Source organism: Vigna angularis, chromosome 3 (assembly GCF_016808095.1).
Source record: "Vigna angularis cultivar LongXiaoDou No.4 chromosome 3, ASM1680809v1, whole genome shotgun sequence".
NCBI lineage: Eukaryota > Viridiplantae > Streptophyta > Magnoliopsida > Fabales > Fabaceae > Vigna > Vigna angularis.
The window spans coordinates 18434291-18462259 of NC_068972.1; the positions used below are offsets into that span (position 1 = coordinate 18434291).

Sequence of the window (27969 nt, forward strand, 5' to 3'; positions counted from 1 at the left end):
TCCTCTTTCCTAAATAATATATTAATGTTATTCTTATTTTTTTTGAAGTTATTATTATTATTATTTTGAAAAAAAAAAAATTCGGTAAATGCAAAATGCTTGATATCAAGAAATAGCGAGAAATTCTTTTTGGGGTTTATTAGAGGAGAAGAAGAGAAGACAGTACCGCCTCTTCTGCTGCGTTCTAGTTCTGACACAATTAAACTCTGTCTGCACCCTGCAATGGTTTCGCTATCGACATGGTTTCGCTATATTGCCCACAAAGTCGATTACTCCGTCTCCCTCGGCTGGAAGGTCCTTCTTCCCTCTTTCATTTTCTCTCTGATGTTCTGTGTATTTGTTATGCTTTCATTTAGGTCCAGTCTTGCAGATCATATTCGTAGGCCATGTTAGGGTGATCTCAGAACTGGTTCTTGTTAATGAATGCGAGTTTATATGGGTAGACTTTAGGCATGATGATAAAATCCCCCATCTTGAACTTATTAGTACATTTCAAGAATGTTTCTTTCAGTGATTGTTAGTGGGAATTACTCGTTACTAGTACATTTAAAACTACTTTGCTGTTTAAGTCTTCAACTGGGCAATGCTGATGAGAAACTTTGTAATTTGGGTCTATCACAATGTCCTTCTCGTAATTCTTCTAATAATACCCGTGTTGTTTATTTGCAAAGAGATCTTTTTGTCAGTTCATTTTGTCTGTCATGACCATAGAATGGTAGTTGAAATATCAAACCTGAGAAGTTTACATTTTATTTATCACAAGAAAGTGAATAAGTTTACCTTTATCTCTAAACTGCCTTGGATAAGAGGAAATCATAACCTTTCAAACGCCTTGTCTTTTATTTTTTTTGTTTTTTACCTTTTGCTGTATAGTGGTTATCATTCAATTAATAGGACTTCTCCACTAAATTTATGCAGTGTCAATAAAGGTGTTAGTGGCTTGGAATCCAATTTCTATCTTATTATATGAAACTCGAGGGAGAATTAGATAAGAGTAGTTGGATTGCATGTGATTTTCAAGATATGCTTTTATCTTGAAAAGAATATTCTTTTGGTTTTTCATCATATCCATTTCTCTGCATTTATGTAATTTCCTTATGTTCTTTTGATTTGGGGAATTCTCTTTCTTTTAGTTGTTTATTGTAAAAAATAACAAATAGAATAGTCATGGGTTAAATGGGATCTGTTAAAAGAATACTAGGAATAATATTTGGTAAGGAATGATATTGGGCTAGGCTTGTTCTAGTTGAAACTTGTAGCACTCTTGCATTTTCTGTGGAATTTTAATATGAAAAAAAATAGGAGTATTAAGTCATTGTCTTGTACCTCAACATGACAATTGTTGCGGTACAATTAAGTCACTGTCTTGGGGAACTCTCTTTCTTTTAGTTGTTTGTTGTAAAAAATAATAAATAGAATAGTCAAGGGTTACTCGGGATCTGTTAAAAGAATACTAGGATAATATTTGGTTAGGCTTGTTCTAGTTGAAACTTGTACCACTCTTGCATTTGCTGTGGAATTTTAATATGAAGAAAATAGAAGTATTAAGTCATTGTCTTGTAACGCAACATGACAATTGTTCATAGTCTTATACACATGTTCTCTCTTTTCTCCGTTTTCAATGTATCTGTTGAACCTATGCTATTTGAAATTAAAATGATTATCTGAGGGGACAATTGGGAAATAATTCTTTGAAGACTTAAGCATATTTCAGCTAATTTAGATATTAAATATGGGGTATCATTTTGAACGATTGTATTCTATGTTTAATTTGAACAGAACTATAAAGGAGGTAACATATCAGACAAAGAGGCAAGGGACATGATTTGGAAAAACTTCTTTCAAGGAAGGATGACGTACTTGCACTGGAATAAAGGAGAGGAGATGGCCCCTGCTATTGATGGAAAAGCGGTAACTCTTGTTCGGAAATTGCCAACTGCAGACCCAACGTAATTTCATATTCATCTAATATAACAACACTCTCCTTTTGTGAAATCTATTGACTGTTATTGCTAGTTGTTTGATGTGGGCCTTCTAGAGATAGATATATAACATAAATGGCTTCTATTTGCTTTACCTTGCTTAGAGTCGTGATACGGTGTCATCTTTTTGGATATCTTTGCAAACCTTGCTTAGAAATTGTTTTAGTCACTTATTTTCTTTTCAACGTCAGTTAAGATAGACTCCCACTTTTCCTACAATTGGTCCGTCATATACCCACTGAATTATTAAAAGACCTTTTTCTTGTGAAATTATAGTTTACCCCTGTTATCTGGACAACATGAAATAGCACCATTTAGGTGCTGGGTCCATCCAGGACAGCTGAATGGCATAGACATAGATATTTAAATTTAAATGTTGAAAGGAAAAAAACATATAGTGTTTGATAGGATACTGGGTGATAGGATAAAAGGCAGGGGAGTCGAACGGTAGGAGGCAAAGGAAAGCAAGCCGAACGGTGGAAGGCGGTGAAGAGCTAGAGCTGATCGGTTGAAGAGTGACTATCCTAACTGGGACAACAGTTAGGATGGGCGGGAAATAATTATAGTAAATAAGGTCATATCTTAGGGAAATAGTCAATATGAGTTAATTATAGTAAATAGAGCTATATCCTAGGGAAATATTCAGTATAAGTTAATTATAATAAATAGAATTATATCCTAGGGAAATATTCAATATAAGTTAATCATAGTAAATAGAATTATATTCTAGGGAAATATTTAATATAAGTTAGTTATAATAAATAGAATTATATTCTAGGGATATAATTAGTATAAATAAAGCTAGAGGCTATTGTAAGAGTTATGCTTTTGATTATTGAGTTTTGTAAAGGAGGTTATGCTCCCTAGTGACCGAAGGAGGTTATGCTCCCTAGTGACCGAAGGAGGTTATGCTCCCAGTTATTGTTTGCTTTCTTTGATTTCGATATTACCATCAATAAAAGAAATTCATTCGTTCATTATCATTCAGTCATTGTCTTTTCTACCTATTGTGATCGTTCTTAATTTCGTCTCCCACTCGGATACGTAACAGAGTTTGAGTCTTTTGGAGCTTTTAAGTAGCTTTTAATAATATGAAAGAAAATGAGGCATGGGTTTCTTTTGGCTTGTATAATTATCATTTGCCAAAACTTCATTTACTTTTGGCACGTATAATACATATGATGACTGTAGAAAGAGAGATAGATACGATTAAGAAAATTTTCATTTATTTTGAATAGTTAGTATTGCAACAGTGTACGTACATACTTACATGTTTAGAATGTGCTAATGGGCCCAAACTACTGATATAAATTAACATCCCCCTCAAGTTGAAGCATTTAGATTAGGTGCAGTTACTAATCAACGCAATTCAATATAATGAAGATAAGCAGTGGAATATAATGTTATTTCTTAGAATTTGGACTTAGAGTCTTGTTAGATGTTAAGTTGTGTGTTTATGTTAATTGGGCTTAGCCCATTCTGTATTTAGGGTTTAACCCTTATCTTACATTATAAATAAACTACCCTATGTGTATGCTAAACACATAAAGGGAGATTTCTCCTAATCTTCTCTACTATTTCATATGGTATCTAGAGCTTAGGTTTTGTTCCAGCCAGTTCCACGGTCTCCGGTACCCATCGCCGCCGCAGCCGTCACCGTCACTGTCGCAGCAGCCGCCGCCGGAGTTCCAGAATCGATCGACGACCATACCATCCGGATCGTCTCGGCCGAGCAACCACCGTGGTGCAAAGATCGCGGCGAACAGACCATCCGGATTGTCTCGGCCGGGCGACCACCGTGGTGCAAAGATCGCGGCGAACAGACTATCCACGCGCTGCCGCAAAGGTTACCAGATCCGCCGCTTCCCACCGCGCGTGCCGGCGCGTCGTCGGTGAGATCCGTCGCCGACCAGGACCGTCGTGATTGCCTCCTCGTTCTCTTTCTGGATCTATTGTCGTTGTGTCAATCGGAGCACTTTGGATTTTTTAGGGTTTCTCCCTATTCATGGCTGCCCAACTTGATGATCGGAGTCGGTCTCGCCAGCCTGGTAAAGGACGTCCAAAATGTGACCACTGTGGCAAGCTAGGCCACAAAATTGATAGATGTTATGCGCTTCATGGACGTCCTCCTCGACCTATAGTAATGGATAATTCTGATCCACTCCTTGATCACCGTCTGCAGACCATCCTACTTCATCAAATACCATAAATAACCCTGCACTCTTTCAGGAATTTCTCAGATGGTATGAGGACCGTCAACACTCTAGTTCCACTACATCTGCTTCTGTTATACACACAAGTACTCCTTTTGTTGGTCTGACTCACTCTCTCGGATCTTGGGTCCTTGACTCAGGCGCCACCGATCATATCACTGGTAACAAGTCCTTGTTTTCTTCCTTGTCATGTCTGGATAATTTACCCTCGGTAACGATGGCTGATGGGTCTAGAGTCTCATCTCATGGTATTGGTACTGTTCATATTTTTCCGTCCATATCCATTGATAATGTACTTTATGTCCCTGGGTCTCCTTTTAACTTATTGTCCTTAAGTCGTCTAACTCGTTCCCTTAATTGTGTTATTTCATTTACCAAAGATTCTGTTTGGTTGCAGGACCGGAGTTCGAAACACATGATTGACACAGGATGTGAGTCTCATGGCCTATATCATCTCAGCCCTTCTCCACATGCTGGCGTAATCATGGAGTCACCATCCCTTCTTCATGCTCAGTTAGGTCATCCCAGTCTTGCCAAACTGCAACATACTCGTAGTTTCTTTCCTCATAGTGTTTCACAACGAGCATCATCCCCCTTTTCATTGGTTCATTATGATATTTGGGGACCTAGTCATGTTAAGTCAACTTTAGGATTTCAGTATTTTGTTACCTTTATTGATGACTATTCCAGATGTACTTGGTTGTTTCTCATGAAGAATCGTCCTAAGTTGTTTTCTATTTTTCAATCTTTTTTCAATGAAATAAAAACTCAGTTTGGGGTTTCTATTCGCACTTTATGCAGTGATAATGGCCGTGAATACCTTTCTCAACCGTTTAAACATTTCATGGCTTCTCATGGCATTCTTCACCAAACCTCATGTGCCTATACCCCTCAACAAAATGGGGTGGCTGAGCGCAGGAATAGACACCTTATTGAAACAACTCGTACCCTTCTCATTCATGGTCAAGTACCCTCACGTTTTTGGGGTGATGCTGTTCTCACGGCATGTTATCTTATCAACCGCATGCCATCTTCCGTCCTAGATAACAAAATCCCTCATTCTATCTTATTTCCTCAAGACCCTCTACATCCATTACCTCTTAGACACATGTTTTGTTCATGATTTTAGTCCTGGTCTTGATAAGTTATCTCCTAGGTCTCACAAATGTGTCTTCTTAGGATTTCCACGGTCACAAAAGGGCTATAAGTGTTTTTCCCCTTCCCTTAATCATCATTTTATCTTTGCTGATGTCACTTTTGATGAATCTTCTTTTTACTTTACACATCTATCTTCTAGTTTTGTACCTCTCCCTGTTACTGTTGATATTCCTCTTATCTGTGATCCTCCTGGTGATGCTCCACCCATTTGTCTCCTCCTTCTTTTGACTCTCATTCACCACAGGATCGTCCTTCACCACCACCCTTTCAGGTTTATAGTCGCCGCAATTGTCTCCCTCATGACTCACTTCCAGTGCCGCCTCCTGTGTCTCCTCCGGCTCCAGAAAATGAGTCTGACTTGCCTATTGCCCTCCGTAAAGGTATACGCTCTACTCGTAACCCTTCCCCCTATTATACTGTTCTTAGTTACCACAAATTATCTCCATCTTTTTACACTTGTCTCTCATCCATTTCTTCTGTGTCAATTCCTAAATCTGTGGGTGATGCCTTAACTCATCCTGGCTGGCGTCAAGCTATGTTGGATGAATTAAGTGCTTTACAGAAAAGTGGAACTTGGGAGCTTGTCCAATTACCATCTGGAAAGTCTGTTGTTGGTTGCAGGTGGGTGTATGCTATCAAGGTTGGCCCTGATGGCACAATTGATCGTCTGAAAGCTCGACTGGTTGCTAAAGGCTACACACAGATTTTTGGTTTGGATTATGGTGATACTTTTTCTCCAGTGGCAAAAATGACCTCTGTTTGCCTATTCATTGCCATGGCCGCTCTTCGACAATGGCCTCTTTACCAACTTGATGTCAAAAATGCTTTCCTAGATGGTGATTTGCATGAAGAAATTTATATGGAGCAACCGCCTGGCTTTGTTGCTCAGGGGGAATCATTTGGATTGGTATGTCGTCTTTGCAAATCCTTATATGGCCTAAAATAGTCTCCTCGAGTCTGGTTTGGTAAATTCAGCTGTGTTGTTCAACAATTTGGTATGTCTCGCAGTGAAACGGATCATTCAGTGTTCTATCGCCACTCAAGTGCTGGATGTATTTACTTAATAGTGTATGTCGATGATATTGTTCTCACAGGAAGCGACTATCTCGGCATCTCTCAGATGAAACAACACCTTTGTCATCATTTTCAAACCAAAGATCTTGGCAAACTCCGGTACTTTTTGGGTATTGAAGTAGCACAATCCAATGATGGTATTGTCATATCTCAGAGGAAGTATGCGTTAGACATCTTGGAGGAAACAGGGTTAATGAACTGTAAATCTGTTGAGACACCTATGGACCCTAACATCAAACTCCTACCAAATCAGGGGGAGTCTTTCTCAGATCCTGAACGGTACAGAAGATTAGTTGGTAAATTAAACTATCTTACTGTTACGCGTCCTGACATTTCCTTCGCAGTTAGTGTGGTGAGTCAATTTCTAAACTCCCCATGTGAAGACCATTGGGATGCAGTTGTTCGCATACTGAAGTATATTAAAGGATCACCTGGAAAAGGTTTGCTATATGGCCCTAACAACGATACAAAAATCGTTTGCTATTCAGATGCTGATTGGGCTGGTTCCCCTTCTGATAGGAGGTCTACTTCTGGATATTGTGTCTCTATCTGATATCTTGGAAAAGTAAGAAGCAAAGTGTTGTGACAAGGTCCAGTGCAGAAGCAGAATATAGAGCTATGGCATCTGCTACTTGCGAGCTTGTGTGGCTTAAACAATTACTTAGTGAATTGAAATTTGGAGATGTCACTCACATGACACTTATATGTGATAATCAAGCTGCACTTCATATTAGCTCTAACCCTGTCTTCCATGAGAGAACCAAGCACATTGAAGTTGATTGTCATTTTATTAGAGAAAAAATCATATCCGGAGATATCAAGACTGAGTTCGTTAACTCAAGCAATCAGTTGGCAGACATATTCACCAAGTCCTTACGAGGACCTAGAATTGACTATCTTTGTAACAAGCTTGGAACATATGATTTTTATGCTCCAGCTTGAGGGGGAGTGTTAGATGTTAAGTTGTGTGTTTATGTTAATTGGGCTTAGCCCATTCTGTATTTAGGGTTTAACCCTTATCTTACATTATAAATAAACTACCCTATGTGTATGCTAAATACATAAGGGAGATTTCTCCTAATCTTCTCTACTATTTCATAAGTCTAATTCAACCCAACAAAGTTGGTTTGTAAGGTAAGAGTTATTGTGAGTGTTAGGATATTTATCCTATTTTATCATCATTATATTGTGTTAAGGGTTACCCTATTTATCATGATTATATTGTGTCTAGGATTACCCTATTTATCATGATTATATTGTGTCTAGGGTTACCCTATTTATCATGTACTTTTGTATCAATTTATTCTTATAAATAGAAGATTGTGAGGGGATCAATCAAGCCCTCTAGAATTATTTTACAGTTTAATTCTCAAGTTTAGGGTTTAAGGTAAGAGTTATTGTTATCTTATTAATAGGATGCCCTTTCTCCATCTTGTTTCCTAATGTTCCTCTCTTTCATACATCTCCCCGAGTGTTTGGCTGTGTATGTTTTGTTCATGACATGTCTCCAGGTCTAGACAAACTCTCCGCTCGCGCTCTCAAATGTGTCTTCTTAGGCTATTCTCGACTTCACAAAGGATATCAGTGTTACTCTCCTGAAACTAAGAAGTATTACATGTCGGCCAATGTCACATTCTTTGAACAAACTCCTTACTTCTCGCCATCTGTTCAGGATGTTTCTATCCTCGAGCAGGTCCTTCCTATTCCAATGGTTGAGTCAAATAGCTCCACTGTCTCTGTCGTTCCAAGTCTTGATCACAATCTTTCTACACCCGTTTCTCCACATACTGAGATCATCCCACACAGGGCCCCAATGGATAGTCCACCTCCCCAAGACAATGGTGAATCTCCTACTTCAGATTCTTCTCCCTCGTCACCTCCTCCCACGCCTCCTGGTGAAAATGATTTAGCATGGCCTATTGCCTTTAGAAAAGGTACTCGTTCCACTCGAAACCCTCATCCCATTTATAATTTTCTAAGCTATCATCGATTGTCGCCCTCCTATTTTTCTCTTTTATCCTCAGTGTCCTCTGTTGTTATACCCAAGAATGTGAAAGAAACACTTGATTATCCTGGATGACGACAAGCTATGATTGCAGAAATGCAGGCTCTTGACCACAGTAATACTTGGGAGCTGGTGCCTCTTCCCCCAGGCAAAAAGGCGGTTGGTTGTCGATGAGTGTATGCAATTAAAGTCGGCCCTGATGGTGAAATTGATCGGCTCAAAGCTCGGTTTGTTGCAAAAGGTTACACTCAAGTTTATGGTCTTGATTACTGTGACACTTTCTCTCCTGTAGCCAAGATGACTACTATTCGCCTCTTCTTTGCCATGGCAACCATTCGTCATTGGCCACTTCATCAATTGGATATCAAGAATGCCTTCCTACATGGTGATCTTGAGGAAGAAGTTTATATGGAGCAACCTCCTGGGTTTGTTGCTCAGGGGGAGTCTGGTATGGTATGCAAATTGCATCGATCTCTGTATGGCCTCAAGCAATCCCCACGTGCTTGGTTTGGAAAGTTTAGCTTTATTGTTCAAAAATTTGGGCTAAAACGCAGTGAAGCAGACCATTCAGTTTTTTACTGTCATTCTTTTCTCGGGAAATGTGTTTACTTAATAGTATATGTTGATGATATTGTCATTACAGGAAATGATGTTATTGGAATATCTCAACTAAAAGAGTACTTGTGTAGACATTTTCAAACCAAGGATCTTAGAAGTTTCAAATACTTCTTAGGCATTGAAGTAGCCCAATCAAGAGATGGAGTTGTAATCTCCCAGAGGAAGTATGCTCTTGATATATTACAAGAAACAGGCATGATTGATTGTAGACCGATAGACAGTCCCATGGACCCAAACCAGAAATTAAGGACAGAAGAAGGTGAATTATTCTCCGATTCAGAGAGGTATAAGAGGCTGGTTGGAAAACTGATTTATCCCACTATTACAAGGCCAGATCTTTCCTTTGCAGTTGGAGTGGTTAGTCAGTTCATGCAGGCTCCATGTGTTGACCATTGAAATGCTCTCATTCGCATTCTAAGGCATGTAAAGAAGGCTCCCGGGCAAGGATTGTTATATGAAGATAAAGGAAGCATTCAGGTCTCTGGGTATTGTGATGTAGATTGGGCAGGTTCACCTATTGATAAACGGTCTACTACAGGATATTGTGTTTTTCTGGGAGGAAACATTATTTCATGGAAAAGTAAGAAACAGAATGTAGTAGCTAGATCAACCGCGGAAGCCGAGTATAGAGCAATGGCATCACTAACATGTGAACTTAAATGGGTGAAACAATTCCTTCAAGAGGTTAAATTTTATGACATCCATACTATGAAGATGTATTGCAACAATCAAGCTGCTCTCCACATTGCATCAAATCCAGTGTTTCACGAGAGGACTAAACATATAGAAATTGATTGCCATTTTGTTCGTGAAAAGTTGTTGACTAAAGAAATATGTACTGAGTTTATTGGGTCAAACGATCAACTCGCAGATGTATTGACCAAGTCATTAAGGGGTCCTTGGATTGAGTTTATTTGTTCCAAGCTTGGTACATACAATTTGTATGCTCCAGCTTGAGGGGGAGTGTTAGGATATTTATCCTATTTTATCATCATTATATTGTGTTAATGATTACCCTATTTATCATGATTATATTGTGTCTAGGATTACCCTATTTATCATGATTATATTGTGTCTAGGGTTACCCTATTTATCATGTACTTTTGTATCAATTTATTCTTATAAATAGAAGATTGTGAGGGGATCAATCAAGCCCTCTAGAATTATTTTACAGTTTAATTCTCAAGTTTAGGGTTTAAGGTAAGAGTTATTGTGAGTAACCAATATTCTCATACAGTTAACCTTGACCAAGAGACTCATTGTCATAACTCAAAATGCAAATGGCTGAATCCCATTCATTATCACAAGGAGATGGCAGAAGTTAACTCATCATGAAAATTTGAAACAACAAAGGAAATGTCTTGAGCGAAGGTGGTAAGTTAACTTACCAACTACTAACTAGTTGTTGGAGATCTTGTATCGACTAGAGATATGATGAAATTTGGAGTATATAAGTGAGTGAAAATCTCACTTTACAATTCTGTTTTGTAAGGTTGAGTTAAATTGAAAGTTCATTTTATTAGATAGTATCAAAGCTCATAATGATTTTCCTATCAAGGTTTGTTAGACCTTCATGACACTATTGGACTCTCCTTTGTTCCCATGCTTGATGTCCATGGTGTGTAGGGGTGTCTCAAAGATCCTTGACTAGAGATATAAGTAAATTATAAATATATAAGTGGTCACAAATCTCACTTTAGTAAGCCGATTTTGTGAGACTAAGATAGACTTAATGTCTACTTTCTAAGATGGTATCAGAGCTTAACCTATCAATGTTTGTTGGACCTATAGTACTACTTGCAATTGGATGCTATCGACCTACAAATATCTAGTCTTCCGCTTGAGATGTAGAGTACTTAGCATGGGGGTGTGTGTTGTCTAGCAAATATTGTCCAAAAGGTATGTATGGAAACTTTTCAACAAATATTTCTTTCTTTTCAGTAGTAAGTTATAATATGTAAGTGAGTGCAAACCTCACCTTATTAGTTGATTTTATAAGGTTGAATTAAGTTTAAAGTCTACTTTTTAAGAGATACCTTATTGGATCAGTCAACAACTTCCCTTAACTTGCAAAGCTTGATAGTAGGGTCCATAATATAGTCTCTGTTGGTTTATTATCTAGTAGGCAAAGTTCCACAAGAATTATCCATTACATTGTCATATACTTTTTTTTGAGAAACAAAACGATAGTAGAGTTAGACCAAGCTACTTCAATACATAAAATTTTTTGTGCTTTTATCTCTGGTTTTGAAAGCGATGAAATAAGTGTTGCATTAGATTCTTGGCACTGTTCTGAGCATCTCTAGGTATGGAAATGTCATTAACATTAACAACCAAAATAGATGCATTTTCTTAGAGAATTATACATATAAAAGATTGAACGAATAGAATCACTTCAAATTGTACGAAACTATTTGATTACAAGATTACTTTATGCTATGAAAAGAGTGACTGAGTTTACAAACTGGGTGAGACTCATTGTGAGAAATAAAACTTGGAGTTTGCTCCACAAATCTTCTCATGAAACTTACTGTTAGAATAATTACTGTTATATATCATCATTAAGGCTTGTCTGCTAGACCATTTAATGAGTCGTACCTAGTTCTGTACCTAGAGGTCTAGTGCAGACTCTTGATGTTCCATGTACTCTTGCGTTTTCAATATATATAGAAGACAATGAGAGGGATCTGTCAAGCCCTCAAGAATATATTTTATCAGTTTTAATCTCAAGTTGGTATCAGAGCGGGTTCATCCTGCTCTGGTTTCTGTCCTGGGTTGTCCACTAGCATTGTCATTGCTGTTCGCATCTGTCCGATGCCCTTTGTCGTTGTCCGCGGTTGTCTTGTCACTATTTGCAGCTGTCAACTGCAGTTTGAAGCTCTTCAACTTGGTTCTCTGCCATCTCGCATCTGTCTGCCGCTGTCCGCCGTCACTGTTCCGTCTGACGACCACTGGATCTGGTTCGTCTCTTCACGCGACGACCACCCCCACCGGTGCCAGAGTCTGATTCTCCTCCACGCTCTGCCACGCGCAGCTTCTTTGTGCGCTGCGAACAGGCGCGTACTGTTCATGCGTCGCCCTCTGTCCGTCGGAAAGTCACCGTGACACCTCCATAGCTGTCGCCTGAGCCTCCTCTCTCTGTTCTGACCCTTAAAACCTTACTTCAGTGAAGTCCAGAAGCTCCCCTTGAAGAAAACCATAAGAAACCCTCTAGGGTTTTCTGGTTCCTCATTGTCGCGCATTTCCTTCTCCTATTTTTATTAAGAATGGCGTCTGGAAGTGTTCTTTCTTTCTCTGGAAGTCCCATCAATTACTTCCGAAAAGCTAAACGGAAAGAATTATCTGTCTTGGTCTGCTGCCGTGGAAATGTGGTTCCTCGGTCAAGGACATTATGACCACCTTGAGTAGGATGAAAGCCAAGTACCTTCTGAAAAAGCTGAACAATGGAAACAAGCAGATTTCCAATTGTGTGCCCTATTGTGGTAATCTGTGGAACCCCGACTTTTGATATCTCTTAGAGCCTTCAAAACGTGTCACTCTTTTTGGAAGAAAGCTCAAAGCATTTATGCTAATGATATTCAACGTCTCTATGATACAGCAAACAAGCTTGCATGTCTCAAAATGACAGACCATGATATGGTCTCCTTCATGACTGAAGCCCAAGCAGCTGTGGAAGAGTTGAGAATGTTCTTGGAAGTGGAATCTTCAGAAGACATCAAGAAGAAGCTTGACAAGTATTATATGGTGATGATCCTCCGTGCTTTACATCCAGATTTGAATCATATCAAAGATCAACTTCTGACAAGTCATGAGGTCCCTTCCTTGGAAGCCTTGACCACACGTCTTTTTCGTGTTCCAGTGCCTCAATCTCAGGAAGCTCATGAAACAATGGAACCATCTGTCATGGTTGCCACGCGAGGAAGAGGAGGACGTGGCACTAGAGGAGGAGGACGTGGAGTTCGGGGACGTCCACAGTGCACTTACTATAAGAGGGTGGGTCACACCCAAGAAAACTGCTACTCCCTGCATGATTTTCCTTCAAAAACAGCCAATATCTCTAAGGCTGAAACTCCCACTTCCAACTCCAAGTTCACTGAGGAAGAGTATCAAGAGTATCTATTATTAAAGTCTAACAGCTTGGCACAATCCCCAAGTACATCCACAACTTGCATCTCTCAATCCATGGAAGGTCAAAATTCATGGGTAATTGACTCGGGTGCTTCTGATCACATCTCTGGTAATACCTCATTGTTCTCAACCCTTTCCCTCCAAGAAAAACCCCATTTCATTACCCTTGCAAATGGCTCTAGAACTTGTTCAAAGGGAGTCGGTCAAGTCTCATTGTCTCCCTCTCTAACTCTGAAATCTGTTCTTTTTGTCCCTAACTGTCTATTCAATTTAATTTCCTTAAGTCAGTTAACTAAAATGTTATACGGGAGCGTGGCTCGGGGAGACAGATTGGAGAAGGATATGAAGCTGGAGGTTTCTACCATTTTGGATCTCGTCCACAGGTATCCTGTGTTGCAGCTCTTCCCCCTAAAGTGTTACATGACCGATTTGGCCATCCTCACTTGTCAAAGTTAAAAAAGATGTGTCCTGAACTTAGTGGTCTTCAGACTTTAGAATGTGAGTCTTGTCAACTAGGAAAACATGTTAGATCTGTCTTTCCTAAAAGGTCTCAATCAATGTGTAATTCTAGTTTTTCTATTTTTCATTTTGTCTGGGGACTTAGTCGCATCTCTTCTTTTGGTTTTAGGTATTTTGTTACATTTATGGATGAGTATTCTAGATGTATTTGGGTTTATCTAATGAAAGATCGCTCTGAATTGTTACCCATCTTCACATCCTTTTTGAATGAAATCAAGAACCAATTTGGTCAAGTAATTAAAATCTTAAGAAGTGATAATGCTAAAGAGTATTTCTCATCCACTTTTTCTGCAATCCTTAGCTCCCATGGTATTTTGCATCAGTCCACTTGTCCTCATACACCCCAGCAAAACGGTATAGTCGAAAGAAAAAATAGACACTTGGTTGAAACTGCTCGTACCCTTTTGCTTGGTGCCCATATTCCTGTTCATCACTGGGGATGCCATCTTAACTGTATGTTTTCTTATTAATAGGATGCCCTCCCTCTCTCTCAATAATAAAGTCCCTTTCTCCATTCTCTTTCCCAATGATCCTCTCTTTCACACCCCTCCTCGAGTTTTTGGTTGTGTATGTTTTGTTCACGACATGTCTTTGGGGCTAGACAAGCTCTCCGCTCGTGCGATCAAATGTGTCTTTTTAGGCTATTCTCGGCTTCAAAAAGGGTACTGGTGTTACTCTCTTGAAACCAAGAAGTACTAGATGTCTGCCAATGTTACATTCTTTGAACATACACCTTTCTTTTCTCCATCTGTTCAAGATGTTCATATCCTCCAACAGGTCCTTCCTCTTCCAGTGGTTGAGTCCAATATTTCCAATGTCTCAGTCAATCCAAGTCATGCTCAAGGTCCTCCCGAACATTCCTCTCCACATATTGATATCTTCCAACATAGTACCCCAATGGGTAGTCCTCTTCCAGAAAATGGTGGATCTCCTCCTTTAGATTCTTCTCCCTCACCGCCTCCTGCCATGCCTCCTGGTGAAGATGATTCTGGTTGACCCATTGCTCTCAGAAAAGGTACTCGTTCCACTCGAAACACTCATCCCATTTATAATTTTCTTAGCTATCACATATTGTCGCCCTCCTTTTATTCCCTTTTATCCTCAGTGTCTTCTATGGTTATACCCAAAAGTGTGAAAGAAGCACTTGATCATCCTGGATGACGACAAGCCATGATTACAGAAATGCAAGCTCTTGACCACAATAATACTTGGGAGCTTGTGCCACTTCCACCGGGCAAAAAGGCTGTTGGTTGTCAATGGGTATATGCAATTAAAGTCGGCCCTATGGTGACATTGATAGGCTAAAAGCCCGACTAGTTGCAAAAGGATACACTCAGGTTTATGGCCTTGATTATTGTGACACCTTTTCTCCCATGGCCAAGATGACTACCATTCGTCTTTTCTTCGCAATGGCAACAATTCGTCATTGGCCACTTCATCAATTGGATATCAAAAATGCCTTTCTCCATGGTGATCTTGAGGAAGAAGTTTATATGGAGCAACCTCCTGGGTTTGTTGCTCAGGGGGAGTCTGGTATGGTTTGCAAATTGCACCGATCTTTATATGGGCCCAAGCAATCGTCACGTGCTTGGTTTGGAAAATTCAGCTCCATTGTTCAAAAATTTGGGCTAAAACGCAGTGAAGCAGATCATTCAGTCTTTTATTATCATTCGTCTCTCGGAAAACGTGTTTACTTAATAGTATATGTTGATGATATAGTCATTATAGGAAATGATACTGCTGGAATATCTCAATTGAAGGAGTACTTGTGTAGACATTTCCAAACCAAGGATCTTGGAAGCCTCAAATACTTCTTAGGCATTGAAGTAGCTCAGTCAAAAGATGGAGTTGTAATCTCCCAAAGGAAGTATGCTCTGGATATTTTGCAAGAAAATAGGCATGATTGATTGTAGACTGGTTGACAGTCCTATGAACCCAAGTCAAAAATTAACAACAGAAGAAGGTGAGTTATTCTCCGACCCGGAGAGATATAGGAGGCTAGTTGGAAAACCAATCTATCTCACTATTACAAGGCCGGATCTATCTTTTGCAGTTGGAGTGGTTAGTTAGTTCATGTGTTGGCCATTGGAGTGCTATCATTCGCATTCTAAGGTATGCGAAAAAGGCTCCCGAGCAAGGGCTGTTATATGAAGAAAAAGGAAGCCTTCAGGTATCAGGATATTGTCATGCCGATTGGGCAGGTTCTCCTATTGATAGACGATCTACTACTGGATATTGTGTTTTCCTTGGAGGAAACATTATCTCATGGAAAAGTAAGAAACATAATGTAGTGGCTCGATCAATAGCTGAAGCTGAATATAGGGCAATGACGTCACTAACATGTGAACTTATATGGGTGAAACAGTTCCTTCAAGAGCTTAGCTTCTGTGACATCCAGAGTATGAAGATGTATTGTGATAACCAAGCTGCTCTTCACATTGCATCAAATCCAGTGTTTCACGAGAGAACTAAACATATAGAAATTGATTGTCATTTTGTTCGGGAAAAGTTATTGTCGAAAGAAATATGTACTGAGTTTGTTGGATCAAATGACCAACTCACAGATGTGTAGACTAAGTCATTAAGGGGACCTCGGATTGAGTTTATTTGTTCCAAGCTTGGTACATACAATCTGTATGCTCCAGCTTGAGGGGGAGTGTTAGAATAATTACTGTTATATATCATCATTAAGGCTTGTCTGCTAGACCATTTAATGAGTCGTACCTAGTTCTGTACCTAGAGGTCTAGTGCAGACTCTTGATGTTCCATGTACTCTTGTGTTTTCAATATATATAGAAGATAATGAGAGGGATCTGTCAAGCCCTCAAGAATATATTTTATCAGTTTTAATCTCAAGTCTTACTATGAAGGCATTTTTAATATCAAGCTAAAACAAAGGCCAGGAACGCTTAACAGCCATGGATTAGATAATGGGTGAACAAATGGCATCTTGGCAACTAGAAAAAAGGGATTAGGATGATATTTTGACCATAAGCTTGAGTGTCCATAGCAACCAGACGAGTCTTAAGGTGATCCACCTAGGGCCAAATTTCATATTGTAAATCCAATGACAAGTAAAAGGATTTAGCTTGAGGAGAAGGGACCAATTCCCAAGGACTGTTAGCATTCAGTACGGTTATATCTTCCACCATTTCTTGGGTGTAAAACTGACTATGGCAGTGTTAGGAAAAACAAACCTACAAGGAGGATACAGGAGCACAATATGGTGTAGAAAACAATGATAATTGACATAGTTATAAATTGAATGGGAATAACAAGAACCTTCTGAGGGCAATGGGGAGGTTATCTCTTGGATATTTATCCAATGCAGCAGGAAGGGATTCAGTAGGGGCTTCTGGAGGGTCATCAATAGTCGTGTGAGATCTATGATGATAAACCTATAAGGCCTACAGAGGAGGATGAGGAATAGAAATGGGAGACTTTAAAAGACCATGGCATCAGTGGAAAAATTAGTATCAAGAGAGTAACATTTATAGCCTTACTGATCACTATAATATTGGGGAAGAGGCACCATTGGTTATATTCTTCATTCTCCATTGGTTATATTCTTCATTCTTCATAGCCAAAAGTGGCAATTAGTATGCACATAAAGCAAGTCTTCTTCTCTTTTAGGATTCAACTTATTTCTTTTTAACGAGTAAATGAATGAATAGGTACTCCAATTCTTTACAACAAGACGATGAACAAGGTTGCACAAGAAGTTTCAATGCTAGCTTTTGAAGGAGATGGGCAGAAGAACCATGCATCACCCACCAATATTTAGGGTCCAATCGACATATCTTCAATTGAGTCAAAAGAAGAAAAGCTATTTGAATTTGACGAGAAATCAACATATTCAAGTGCAACCTTTCTTCTATACTCAATAGTTGTGAAAAACTTTTTCAGACAGTTATTCCTCTCCTTAGAAATCCCTTCATCCTCATGTGGGAGGATCCTAGTTGAAGTCTCTTGAAGCCATTCTTCACTATAATGCCTATGAATAAAAATTCAGAAAAAAATTGTTATAAAAATTAGTAACTTTCTAATTTAGAGATGAATTATTAAAAAAAATAACTATTGATAAGATACGTTTACCTAGGATTTAGAGAATGAGCCATGCAATGGAGAGGAGTGCAACTTTTACTCCACCTTGCTATTAGTATATTGTAAGCAACTTCATGAAATGTTGATGTATCATATCCTTCCTTTTCTTCCTACCTATATATATATATATATATATATATATATATATATATATATATATATATATATATATATATATATATCTTTCTTCACTTTTTCTATCATAGTATCCCACATCTCATAGACCAAATGAAGAGTGGGACTATCTATATCACAAGCTTTAAGCATGTTATATATAGGCACAGTCAAAGCCAAAATATATGTAATTTTGTTCTACCATACATCATTCAAAACAAAATCATTAATAGCTTGGGCATTGCCCGCTTCATCCTCTCTATCAGAACTCCATTCTTCACTAATAACCATGGATTGCAATGAACGTTTCAAAAATTTAAATCTTTTCATCTATAAAAGATGCAAAGCGTACTTAATTAACAAGTAACTTCAAATGTGAGAAGCGATTGAAAATGGCAAATCTCATGGAGTTGTTCATGATAAAGTTGCTAATAAAAGAAGCATAGTCAATAATTTTTATAATCCAACTACATTCACCATTGTGGGAAATCAAATAGTATTTTAGGAAAGAATAAATTAGGAAATTTGTGTATTTCATAACAAGTATATATTTTATTGTAATCGGTACAGATTTGAATAAATAGGGGCAATCCCATAAATCAAGGGATTCTAGAATAGAATATAGTTATTATATTTCCTAAAATAGCTTAGGTCTCCCGTATATATCTTGTATGATCTCTTTGTAATAAAGATATCAATTTCCATTTAACCTAATTTCCAGATGGTATCAGAGCTTCCGATCTAGGAAGCTCTGTCTGCGCATTGTAAACCCTAAGACGGCAGCCTGCATTGCTGCTGCATTTTTCTTAACCCTAAGACGGCAGCCTGCATTGCTGCTGCATCTCTCTTAACCCTAAGACGGCAGCCTGCATTGCTGCTGCATCTTTTCCTATATTCATTACATTTTTTTCCCTTGCTATTGCAACCTTCTCTATCGCTCAATCTTCTGTTGCTGCTGTCTTCTCTGTGCCTTAATTGCACAGCCTTTCCTTTTTTCCGCTCAGCCATCTTCTTGCTATGATGTCAAGGGAAGAGGAAGTTGTGAACCCAACCCCAGAAACAGGGAATTCCCATTCCTAGCTTCCTGGAGAACTGTAGAATATCCATTCTGCATATCGACTCAATGGAAGAAATTATTTGAAGTGGGCCCAACTTGTTCGTACAGTGCTGAAGGGAAAGGGGAAGTTGAGTCACCTGATGGAGTCTGGACCCAAACAGGAGGATCCCAAGTTTACTACATGGGATGAGGAAGATTCAATGATCATGGCGTGGCTGTGGAATTCAATGATTCCAGAAATCAGCGACACATGCATGTTCCTTAATTCGGCAAAAGAGATTTGGGATGCTGTAGAGCAAACCTACTCTAAAGCCAAAGATGCTGCTCAAGTATATGACGTAAAGGTGAAAACTTTGGCAGCAAAACAAGGGAACAAGATTGTTACAGAATATGCCAATCAGTTGAAATCATTATGGATGGAGCTAGACCATTATAGAGTCATAAAAGCCAAATGTACTGAAGATTCAGCACTTCTCAAGGAATATATCGAACAAGACAGAGTTTATGATTTCCTTGTTGGTTTGAATCCTGAATTTGATCAAGTTAGGATTCAAATATTGGGGAAGCAAAAGGTACCATGCTTCAATGAAGTGGTGGCTATTGTGAGAAGTGAAGAAAGCAGAAGGGGTCTCATGTTGGAGAGTCCAGCAGTAGTAGAGAACTCAGCAATAGTGGCTGACCATAAAGGAGAACAGACGTTGGCCATGGTAGCCGAACAGAAGAAAGGAGGATCAGCAAATGTGGAGAAGAAAGGTGATGGTCTCTGGTTACCTACTGCAATAAGCCTCGTCATACCCGAGAGAAGTGCTGGAAGTTGCATGGGAAGCCTTTAAATCGAGATCGAGAAGGGGGACACAGAGGAGGCCCCTCAAGGAAAGGAGGACAAGTTTATGTTGCTGCTGGAACAAATGAAGGAAATAATCCAGAAGCTGCTGCCCATCTTAATCAAGAGGAGATAGAAAGGGTGAGAACCTTTCTTAGTAAGCTGGAAAAACCTACAGGTGTGTGTTCTTTGGCATATTCAGGTAAGTTTCCACTTTCTTTTGGATTAAATGTCTCAGATACACCCTTTAACAATTACTGGATATTGGACTCTGGAGCCACAGACCACATGACACCATTAGCCAAACACTTCTCCACATATTCCCCATGTCCCAGCAACAAGAAAATGGCCACAGCAGATGGAACCCTTATAACTGCAGCTGGTCAAGGAAATATCCAAATCAATTCTTTAATAACCTTAAAAGATGTTCTCCATGTCCCAAAGCTGTCCACCAACCTAGTCTCTATACGAAAACTTATAAAGGATTTGTCATGTAAGGTTGTTTTTTACAACGATCATTGTGTATTTCAGGACAAGGATTCGGGGAGGATGATTGGACATGCTAGAGAATGGAATGGCCTTTATTATCTTGAAGATCCAAATCTGTCCAACAAAAACAGAATCTCTCATTCCTTCATATCTGAATCTTTGATGACCAACAGAGAAAAAATCATGCTTTATCATTGTCGGTTGGGACATCCCTCCTTTGGAGTGATCAAAATTATGTTTCCCTCTCTGTTTACAAAGTTAGATGTTGAGAGTCTTCATTGTGAGGTGTGTGAACTTGCTAAGCACAAGCGTGTATCTTTTCCAATAAGTAATAAAATTAGCAATTTCCCCTTTTATCTTGTTCATACTGATGTATGGGGACCTTCTAATGTTTCAAATGTGTTTGGTGCTCGATGGTTTGTCACCTTTATAGATGATTGTACAAGGGTCACTTGGGTTTTCCTACTTAAACAAAAATCAGAAGTCAGTTCTGTCTTCCTAAACTTCCACTCCCTGATAAAAGGTCAGTTTGGTGTTAATATTAAGAGGCTTAGGTCAGATAATGCCAAAGATTACTTCAATCATGTCCTTAATTCTTTTTGTCAAAAAGAAGGTATAATTCATGAGTCCTCTTGTGTCAAAACACCACAGCAGAATGGGGTCGCAGAAAGAAAAAATGGGCATCTATTAAATCAGACTCGGGCATTGTTGTTCCAAAATAGTGTTCCAAAAAATCTCTGGGGGGAAGCTGTTCTTACAGCAACACACCTTATCAATAGACTACCCTCTAGAGTCTTAGGATCAAAAAGCCCTATGGAAGCTTTGTCGTCTTTCTATCCAAACCTATCCACTACAAATAATCTTAAACCAAGAGTTTTTGGGTGCATCTCATATGTCCATATTCATAATACAGACAGGGGGAAACTTGATCCTAGAGCCTTAAAGTGTGTCTTTGTTGGTTACTCACTCACTCAGAAAGGGTATAAATGCTACCACCCCCCATCCAAAAAATTCTTTGTGTCTAGGGATGTTACCTTCAATGAACAAGAGGGCTATTTCCATCAACCTTATCTTCCGGGGGAGAGTTTCAGGGAAGATAAGGAAAGTAGTAATTCTGGTTTTCCCATTCTTCCAGACCTGATATTTGAACCTAAACTAGATCAAATTGAAGCTGTACCAAGTGAAATAGGTCAAGAAAGTGAAATTAATTGTGAAGCTGATCAAGGAGATGTTGAAGCTGGAAAATTTGGTAAGAAGCTGGTATACTCAAGGAAGACTAAGGCCATTCCAGGATCAAGCAATGTTCAAGAATCCAACTCAAATCCACAAAAAGAGGTAACAATTTTTTCTCCAGCTGTGCAGGCTGAAATTGAAACCCAAAATGATCTTGAAATTGAAACCCAAAATGATCTTGACCTCCCAATTGCCATTAGAAAAGGGCCAAGAAAATGCACCAAACAGCCACTCTACCCTCTCTCAAATTACCTGTCCTTTGAAAATTTCTCTCCTACCCATAAAGCCTTCCTAGTAAACCTAAACACTACACTCCTACCTAATACCCTATCTGAGGCATTGTCTGACAGAAAATGGAGGCAAGCCATGGATGTAGAGATGGAGGCGTTAGAGAAGAACAACACCTGGGAGTTAGTCACCTTACCAATAGGAAAGAGGCCAGTTGGATGTAAGTGGGTTTATACAGTGAAATACAAGGCTGATGGATCAATTGAGAGATATAAGGCAAGACTAGTTGCCAAAGGGTTCACCCAAACCTATGGAGTTGATTATCTGGAGACCTTTGCTCCGGTTGCCAAAATGAACACAGTTAGGGTGATATTGTCTCTTGCTGCCAATTATGGCTGGAACTTGGAACAATTTGATGTTAAGAATGCTTTCCTACATGGAGACCTTGAAGAAGAAATTTATATGGAGATACCTCCGGGATACGGTAGAGACGTTGTTACCAACACTGTTTGCAAGCTGAAAAAGGCATTATATGGGCTAAAACAGTCCCCCCGTGCATGGTTTGGCAGGTTTACTAAAGTTATGACAGGTCTAGGTTACAAACAAAGCCAAGGGGACCATACTTTGTTCTTTAAACATTCCAAGTCAGGGGGAGTAACAATATTATTGGTGTATGTGGATGACATAATATTAACTGGAGATGATAAAGAAGAGCAGCGATTGTTGAGCCAATGCTTGGGCAAGGAATTTGAGATCAAGACCTTGGGAAAACTAAAATATTTTTTGGGAATTGAAGTTGCCCACTCCAAGAAAGGGATATTTATATCCCAGCAGAAGTATATCACTGATTTGCTCAAGGAAACTGGCAAGGCAGCGTGCAAACCTGCTAGTACCCCATTAGAACCAAACATAAAGCTTGGAAATGCAGAAGAAGACGTTGCTGTTGAAAAAGAGATGTACCAGCGATTAGTGGGCAGACTTATATATTTGTCTCATACCAGGCCAGATATTGCCTATGCAGTGAGTTTAATTAGCCAATTTATGCATAGCCCAAAGGAGACCCATTTACAAGCTGCCCACAGAATTTTACAGTACCTTAAAGGAACTCCAGGAAGAGGGATTCTATTCAAAAGGAATGGTAATGTGAAGCTTGAAGCCTATACTGATGCTGATTATGCAGGGTCAATTGTGGATAGGAGGTCAACTACAGGATATTGCACCTTTCTTGGAGGAAATCTTGTGACTTGGAGAAGCAAAAAGCAGGGTGTAGTGGCTCGGTCCAGTGCTGAAGCGGAATTCCGAGCCATGGCACAAGGTATATGTGAGTTGCTATGGCTTAAAATCATCTTAGAAGACTTGAGGATAAAATGGGAAGAACCTATGAAGCTCTATTGTGATAATAAGTCAGCAATCAGCATAGCCCACAACCCAGTGCAGCATGATAGAACAAAGCATATTGAAGTAGACAGACACTTCATCAAAGAAAAGCTTGATAGTGGCTTGATATGCACTCCATATGTGTCCTCTCAAGATCAAATTGCAGACATTCTTACCAAGGGGCTGGGCTGCCACAATTTTGAGAAGATTGTATCCAAGCTGGGAATGGAAAACATCTATTCACCAGCTTGAGGGGGAGTGTGGGAAATCAAATAGTATTTTAGGAAAGAATAAATTAGGAAATTTGTGTATTTCATAACAAGTATATATTTTATTGTAATCGGTATAGATTTGAATAAATAGGGGCAATCCCATAAATCAAGGGATTCTAGAATAGAATATAGTTATTATATTTCCTAAAATAGCTTAGGTCTCCCGTATATATCTTGTATGATCTCTTTGTAATAAAGATATCAATTTCCATTTAACCTAATTTCCAGAACCATAAATGACATCATTGCCTTCAATATTATTTGTTGCACATATGTTCTTCAAGGCAAGATTCAATGTGTGCACAACACAAGGTGTCCAAAACACTTAATGAAATAAACCTTCACTGATCATTCCAGCACCTTTGCACATAGGAGCATTATCTGTTATAACTTGCACAACATTTTCTTCCCCTACTTCTTTAATAACATTAGTCATTTTGTTAGCTATGTAATGCTTAACTTTTATTTCATCAGAACCATCAACAACTTTTAAAAAAATAGGAACCCCTCACTAGTGGTTGTAAAATTAATTAAAGGTCTTCTTTGGTACTGGTCCATTCATCAAAAACTATGCTAATCCTTTTTTTGTTCCGAGTTTATTTAATTGGTTTAAGTTACCTCTCAACATGTGTTTTCTTTTGTTGTAATAGGGTTGTCCTGAATGCATTGTATCTATGAGGAATAAAGCCACTAATATTATGATTTGCAACAAACAAGTATGAATTCACATTATAGGGGTTTGCAAGGTTAAAAGGCAAGCTAGAAGAATAGAACATTCTAGTTATGATAGCATTTAGATTGTCTTTGTCCTCTATGTTGAGTGCCCTCTCTAAAGGACCACTCTTCCTCCTTTTTAATAAACTACTTTTTTTGTCCATCTCCGGTGGGCATGGGAACATGCTTAGGTTTTACTCTATTTTCTGCCAATTCAACAACCGATTTCAATTCAACCAAATATTTTTCAGTGATGTTTGAGCACACACTAATTCCAGACCCATGAATTTTCAATAAATGAGCTTTTACTCTAGAGTAATAACTTTCAATTTTTTTTGACAAAAATGACAAGACCATCTCTTGTTTCTCCCTCTCCTTCAGTTTTTGTCTAATAAACTGACATATGTCCATAGAGAAGCATAATCAACTTGTTGAACATCTTTTGAAATAAACTCTCTTTGAATTTTTGAGTTAGAACTAACGAATTTGGTGTTGGCTTTGACATTTTTTAACTCACCTAGTCATAAATAAAATACTACATCTGCTTAGAGGTAAAAAAAAATCAATAATAAGAAAAACAATAGTAGAAAATAATGAAGAAAAGGTCTAATAAAGAAAAAATAATTCCTTAGAAAGAAGATGAAAGAAGAGATAAATGCAATCCGTCAAACACTTCTAGAATAACAAGAATAAAAGAATTGAATGTCACGTCAAATAATTTTCCTTTGCTACACCTTTAATGACAAATTAAAAGTCATAGGTCACATATATAAGCATCTCATGGAGGGTAGTATCACATATAGGGTAGGGGTGTTATTATTTATCTGCCTATTTATTGTATATTATATTCTCTCAACCTAAACAAAATAAGAAAATATATACTTAAACTTTATAATATTTTATAGTTTTTATGATTTTTTTAAACTGTTATTATATTTTATTTGTTGTTAATAATATTTTAAACTTCAATTTATATCTTATTTAAAATTATTTTTTATTTATTGTAATTATTATTTGAAAATTCGGTTTAAAGAAATACAGAACGTGCGTTGGTTAATAAATTAAAGAAAACGTTCAAATCTGATTTTATGCTGGTTGTTAATATTAGGAATAAAATTCGGTGGGTTGTGTGTTAGATGCTAAAAAAAATAGAAGTGCTTTAATAAAGTAAAGAAAAACTGAAGTCGGTGGTTAAAGAAAACAGAATTGTGTGCAAGCACCTTTTTCTCCACGATTTCAATTGCCAATTACTGGACACTCTCTAAATACGTAATCCTATCCGTGTCAGATAGGACGGATACGCTACCTTGATGGACGTGTCCGTGCACCAGAGATGATAAATGAGTCTAGTGTTTGTGTTTGACTGTATGTTTTTGTAACAACAATCTGACTCTTTGGTAGTTAAAGTTCTGAGCTGGTTTTTACCTACGAATATGTAGATATCTTGAAGATTGTAAAGTTATACTTCAGAGCCTCGGTTGGTTTTAGCAAATGTTATAAATTAGTTGCCCTTCAGTAGTGTGACAAATTTCATGCATATAATCGGGAGTGGTTATGTGTATTATTTATATTTTTCGGATTTTGTTATTAGGTTGTGATGACCCCTTCCGGAAAACAAAAGGATTGCCTAGTGACTGGCAATTTGCATAATGTTGAAACTAGATCTTTGTCGTTTTTGTTCTTATTTTTTTGAGTTCCGCAAAAGATGGAGCCTGAGTGATGATGAACCTTTTCATCTGGAGCTTTTTGATTCATATGCATCGTTTGTTAGTGATGGACTTGGTTCTTTTACAGGCGTGTTTTTGTAGGAGATGTTGTGGTTTTGAAGGATCCTGAGAAGCCAGATAACTACCTAGTCAGAAGATTAACTGCGATTGAAGGTTATGAAATGGTTTCTACTGATGAAAATGATGAACCCTTTACTCTTGAGAAGGACCAATGCTGGGTTGTAGCTGAAAATGAAAAATTGAAAGCGAAGGTAAACGTTTTGGATTAAAATATCATTTAGTCAAAGCAGTGAGTTATAATTGATATAAAAGCAGAAAACAAGATGGGAGCATGCTTGTAGTTATTTAAATTTTCTGAAATTTGCATTTAAAATTAGTCTATTAACTAGATTATAATTAGATTTATTTCAACGGTTGGTTTGGTTAAAGTAATTTTCTATGATGAGTTAGTAGATAATATAGTTGTTCAAAACATAATGAAAATAGACCACAGTTACCATGGCAATTCAGTTAAGTAACTTTTGCAGTTCAGTTTATGATATGGCTATAGCCTAGAGATCATTTGCGACTTGGATTTCTCAAGTGGAAATGTTCAATCTATGTTTTAATTCATTCATGACTTTTATCATTTTTTTGTAATACCAAAATTGCTTATTCCTGAACAATAATCATGGTAGTAACCTGAAGACAAACAAAATCACCTCTATCAGGCAAAAAAGTTCTCCTGCTAATGGTTAGTGTCAAACTCTCAATATTTTCTATGTAGCATCGTATGGTTACGTTGAGAACTGAGGATATAGTTAAGTTTAAACCTCATATATTCACTCCTTTTTCTTTGACATTGCAATGTTTTTCCCTCCTCAATTGGTTGTAGAACACTTAGAATAATTGAATTTTTAATGCTCCTAACCCAAAAAGCAGGAAGCGAATGATAGTCGAACATTTGGTCCAGTTCAGATGACAGACATTGTAGGCAGAGTCATATATTGCCTGCGAAGCGCTGTAGACCATGGCCGTGTACAAAACAGGTGAACTTAATTTCTTAGGTTAATTAATTGTTATGTCGTTGATCTTTTTAATTAGGTCCTTAGACGACTAAAAAAATTGCAGTTGGGTCCTCGGTTTTTTTATAATTTTTGTAATTGAGTTCGTGGAGTTATTAAAACTGACACGAAGTTATTTTTCTGGCAGTTTCAAACCATTTTAAATTAACTATGGAGTCCAATGCCAAAATATTTACAAGATCAAAGACCTAACTATTTTTTTATTCTTTAGGGATAATTAAATGAAATTCCCAAAATAATTAGGGACCCTCTGATGTACTGAACCTCATTATTGACATATTTTACTGGTGTACCAGTTATTTTGGCATGCGAAAGGATACACCAGTGTTGGAAGTGGAACTTGATGTTGATGAGATGGCAAAGAGTCACAAAACCTGAGCTTTTTGTCCCGGGAAGCACTAACTACTTTACTTTATGCATTCCCAAGTTTCTTCTTGTGGATTTTCCTGGAAGCACAGATGAAGAATAAAGTAGATGATTTTTAAATTGTTGCAATGGGATGGTGATGTTATATGGCTATCCTATGCACTGCATCTTAGGCGATTGGTTCGTTCTTCCCAACACAAACATGATTGTAAGCTAAGTTCAAGCAAGGACTATTCGTAAGTCATTGGTTTGGCTCTAAAATTGACTAAATTTTGGTCTATTTGTTAAAGCTCACAAAAGGCTGCACCATTAGAAATATCATGGTTTCAGGTATTTTCTATTCCTTTGTTGCTCGATGACAATTATGTAGAATTGTGAAGTTCCAGTGTGACTGGGCTCACGTTTTGAATTTGAAGGGGATACTGTTTGATATCTATTTTCTCTACTCAGTGAGCTCATGAAAAGAGTTTCAGTTAAAATTGGCTGTATCACACGCACATAAGCATGTTCTTGTTTTAACTCGCTCAAAATTATTTCCTTTTATTTTATTTTCCTCTTTTGCTCCCAATTTATGGTTAATGGTGCACTCACAAACGTTCATTTTCCATCTAAAACTTAGTTTTTACTTCATTAAGGAGAATAAAATGCATTTTTAATATGTAACCTTATATATGGTTGTTTTAATGTATTAGCTCTTTAAATCT

General features: G+C 38.0%; 1 protein-coding gene across 1 annotated transcript; it reads left to right on the forward strand.

Annotated features, from left to right (window-relative positions):
• The first annotated feature begins 122 nt into the window (after positions 1–122).
• Positions 123–27699, forward strand: LOC108326430 (uncharacterized). The gene is made up of 5 exons (XM_017559933.2): positions 123–294; positions 1780–1949; positions 25903–26086; positions 26757–26863; positions 27196–27699. The coding sequence occupies exons 1-5, from the start codon at positions 223–225 to the stop codon at positions 27275–27277; spliced, it is 615 nt and encodes a 204-aa protein (XP_017415422.1). The 5' UTR covers positions 123–222; the 3' UTR covers positions 27278–27699.
• Positions 27700–27969: the final 270 nt, after the last annotated feature.

What these genes read in the sequence shown, in the direction of transcription:
- LOC108326430 (XM_017559933.2), top strand. Translation starts at nt 223, where the DNA reads ATGGTTTCGCTATCGACATGGTTTCGCTATATTGCCCACAAAGTCGAT. An exon ending in TTGCCAACTGCAGACCCAAC is followed by an intron (nt 1,950 to 25,902) that starts GTAATTTCATAT and finishes GTTCTTTTACAG; the next exon opens with GCGTGTTTTTGTAGGAGATG. An exon ending in ATGAAAAATTGAAAGCGAAG is followed by an intron (nt 26,087 to 26,756) that starts GTAAACGTTTTG and finishes CCCAAAAAGCAG; the next exon opens with GAAGCGAATGATAGTCGAAC.